General features: G+C 56.2%; 1 protein-coding gene across 1 annotated transcript in view; it reads right to left on the bottom strand.

Moving 5' to 3' along the window:
- The window catches only part of grm3 (glutamate receptor, metabotropic 3), a gene marked incomplete at both ends in the record, with an annotated part of 22093 nt that overhangs the window by 15237 nt on the left and 4356 nt on the right, over window positions 1-2500 (bottom strand). Inside the window, 2 exons of the mRNA XM_080002700.1 lie at window positions 1267-1921; window positions 2471-2500. The exon at window positions 2471-2500 is cut by the window's right edge and continues 240 nt beyond it. Coding sequence (XP_079858826.1) covers window positions 1267-1921; window positions 2471-2500 — 685 coding nt within the window. The remainder of the gene's footprint in view (window positions 1-1266; window positions 1922-2470) is intronic.

Below are 2500 nucleotides of genomic sequence, written 5' to 3'. Positions count from 1 at the left end.
CTCTCTCTCTCTCTCTCTCTCTCTCTCTCTCTCTCTCTCTCTCTGCATTCTATAAGGGAGTGGTTATCATATGCGCAAACTGCACAGTGTCTGCTTTGCCGCCCCTCTCTCTCTCTCTCTCTCTCTCTCTCTCTCTCTCTCTCTCGCTCTCTCTCTCTCCTTGCCACTCTCTCCCTCGCTCTCAGACAGGAGTGTTTCGAGCCCTTTGATTCGTAGCAGAAATAAAGATGGGGAATTTCAAAGAGAATCCTCTTCTTCTGCTGACGCATACTGTCCCACTCCGACTCTGCCTCGGTTCCATTCTCCTCCCTCCGCCTCCGCTCCTTCCTCCCCCTTCCCCCTTGCTTTGCTTACCTGAACCCCACCCCACCCCACCCACCCCCCAACTCACCCACCCACCCAAACCGTCTATTTTCTCTTTGCTTTAGTCTGCCTGTCAATCTCATCATTAAGTCGGCCCACCCCCCTCCTCCTCCGCCTGCGATGGCATTCTCAAGTCACCCATCCCTCTCCCTCCCCCTCTGCCTCTCCCTCCACGTCCTGTGGCAAAGCTGCAGCGTTAGTGCTGTTTGTCTGGCTGGTTTGATGTCGGATCCTGGTCACGGTCGGCGGAGGAATAAGCACCTCTAAACCTCTGTCAGTCCCTGGGACACGGAAGTTTATTTATAACGCTCCTTTTGTGCCCCACCTGTCAGTCAAGCCAATCCCCCTTTCTCCTCTCCATCTCCCCCAGGTCCGGAGGGGCCGACAGACAGACAGGCAGCCACTGTAGGAGCTATTATAACACGCGCAATCTCATTAGGGCGGGGGGGGGGGGGGGGGGATATGGCCGACGGATTAGCCGGAGTTGTCATTCGCGGGAGCAACTTTGTAGTGTCTTATCAATTACACGCGGGGTAATAGGTGTCAATGGCGAGCCGACTTCTGACAATATATGGCAATTAACAGGATTTGTTTCGCCGCTTTTCATGTTGCGCGGCTTTGGCTGCAGAAGCCGAAGGAGAAGGACAACATCTCTGAGCCACTCATGAGAGGACTGTTAACTAGGCAGCCTCCTTTCATGCTCCCAGCCATGTCTGAATGTTTTGCCTCTGTTTAAAGCCCCTCAGCGCACCACCCTTAACACCCCCGAAACACCGGCCTCCCCTCAAAGGCAGCCTTTGAAAGTGACACAAGTTTTCCAAAAGTCCCCCGACCTCCTTTTTTGTGTTAACCGCCTGTTTCATCAGATGCCCTTCCCCGCGGAGTCGCGGCACGTCTCCTCACCTGTGAAGCTGACGTTCAGGATGTAGTCCCGGTAGAGCCTCCTGCCGTCCAGGGCCTTCATGCTGTCGCAGAGCTTGGTGGTGTTGGTGCAGAGGCTTTGCTGCATCCGGTGGAGGGCGTGGGCCACGGCGTACACCGCGTTCACCACAAACATGATCTTGGACTCCGGTTCGAAGCTGCCCCTGTCCATCAACAGGTCCTTGTCGCAGGGCGGGAGGGAGAGAGTTCCCGCTCCTCCTCCTCCTCCTCCCACTCCTCCTCCCGCCACTCCTCCTCCTCCTCCTCCCCCCGCTCCCCCACCCCCGAGGGAGCACTGGAACCTCTGCTCCCAGAATTCCCTGTACCAGGGATTGCGGCGGTTTTTGCCCGGGTCCAGGCCGAGGAAGTAGCGGTTGAACTCCGGCACGGGGTTGGCTGCCAGCTCGAGCGTGATGGCGCCCTCGGCGGTGACCTCGTTGCCCTTGACAATGCTCTCCTGCGCCCCCCACCCGTCGCTGGCGACCCAGATGAAGGAGGTGTTGAGCCGGGCGGCGGCCGACAGCAGCTCCCGGGCGTCGTCGCTGCGCAGGAAGAGGACGGCCACCCGGGCGTTGGGCTTCTGGAGGAGCTGTCGGATCACGGCCTCGTAGGACTTCTTGGCGTTGGAGCGTCCCACCTATCAGGAGAGATGGTGAAATGTAACAAGCGGTGACAGCTCGGTCAGTGTCGGCGAACACATAGTGCCTTCGTCTCCAGAAACAAAACAAAAAAAAAAAGGAAACAAAAGGGGGGTGGGGGGAGGGGGGTTCTTTTCAGTTCTTCAAACTGTCACACCAAAGTGAGACTCTGCAACAAATTAAACAAAAATATGAAAAATGTGTCGTGAAAGGGCCAAACGTGGGTTCGTGGAGATAAGGCGAGACGTTCTGGTTGGGTTAAGATAGCATCGCAGTAATATGGAGCTCATTTTGCCGCGCGACAAGATAAGGCAAACTTTTTATGAGCTCACTCAGTCAGCACATTGTTCGCCGCGAGTGGAACGGCTCCGGGCTTTTACATCGGCGTGACATCGCAGACAAGGTATTGAATTCCGATTCGCAGCGCCGGGACGGAGTCGCTCATGATGACAAACACATTTTGTCTCCGTCAGGACACCAAAAGTTTCAGCGTCGCCCGGTGTCGTGCTTCTTTAAAGCGCTGCACTCCATCGTGTTGGGTTTCCTACCTTTTCCGACGTGGCGATGCAGATGTTCCT

This window comes from Zeus faber (assembly GCF_960531495.2).
Source record: "Zeus faber genome assembly, chromosome: 6".
NCBI classification, from domain to species: domain Eukaryota; kingdom Metazoa; phylum Chordata; class Actinopteri; order Zeiformes; family Zeidae; genus Zeus; species Zeus faber.
This window is presented reverse-complemented; position numbering and strand designations above follow the sequence as displayed.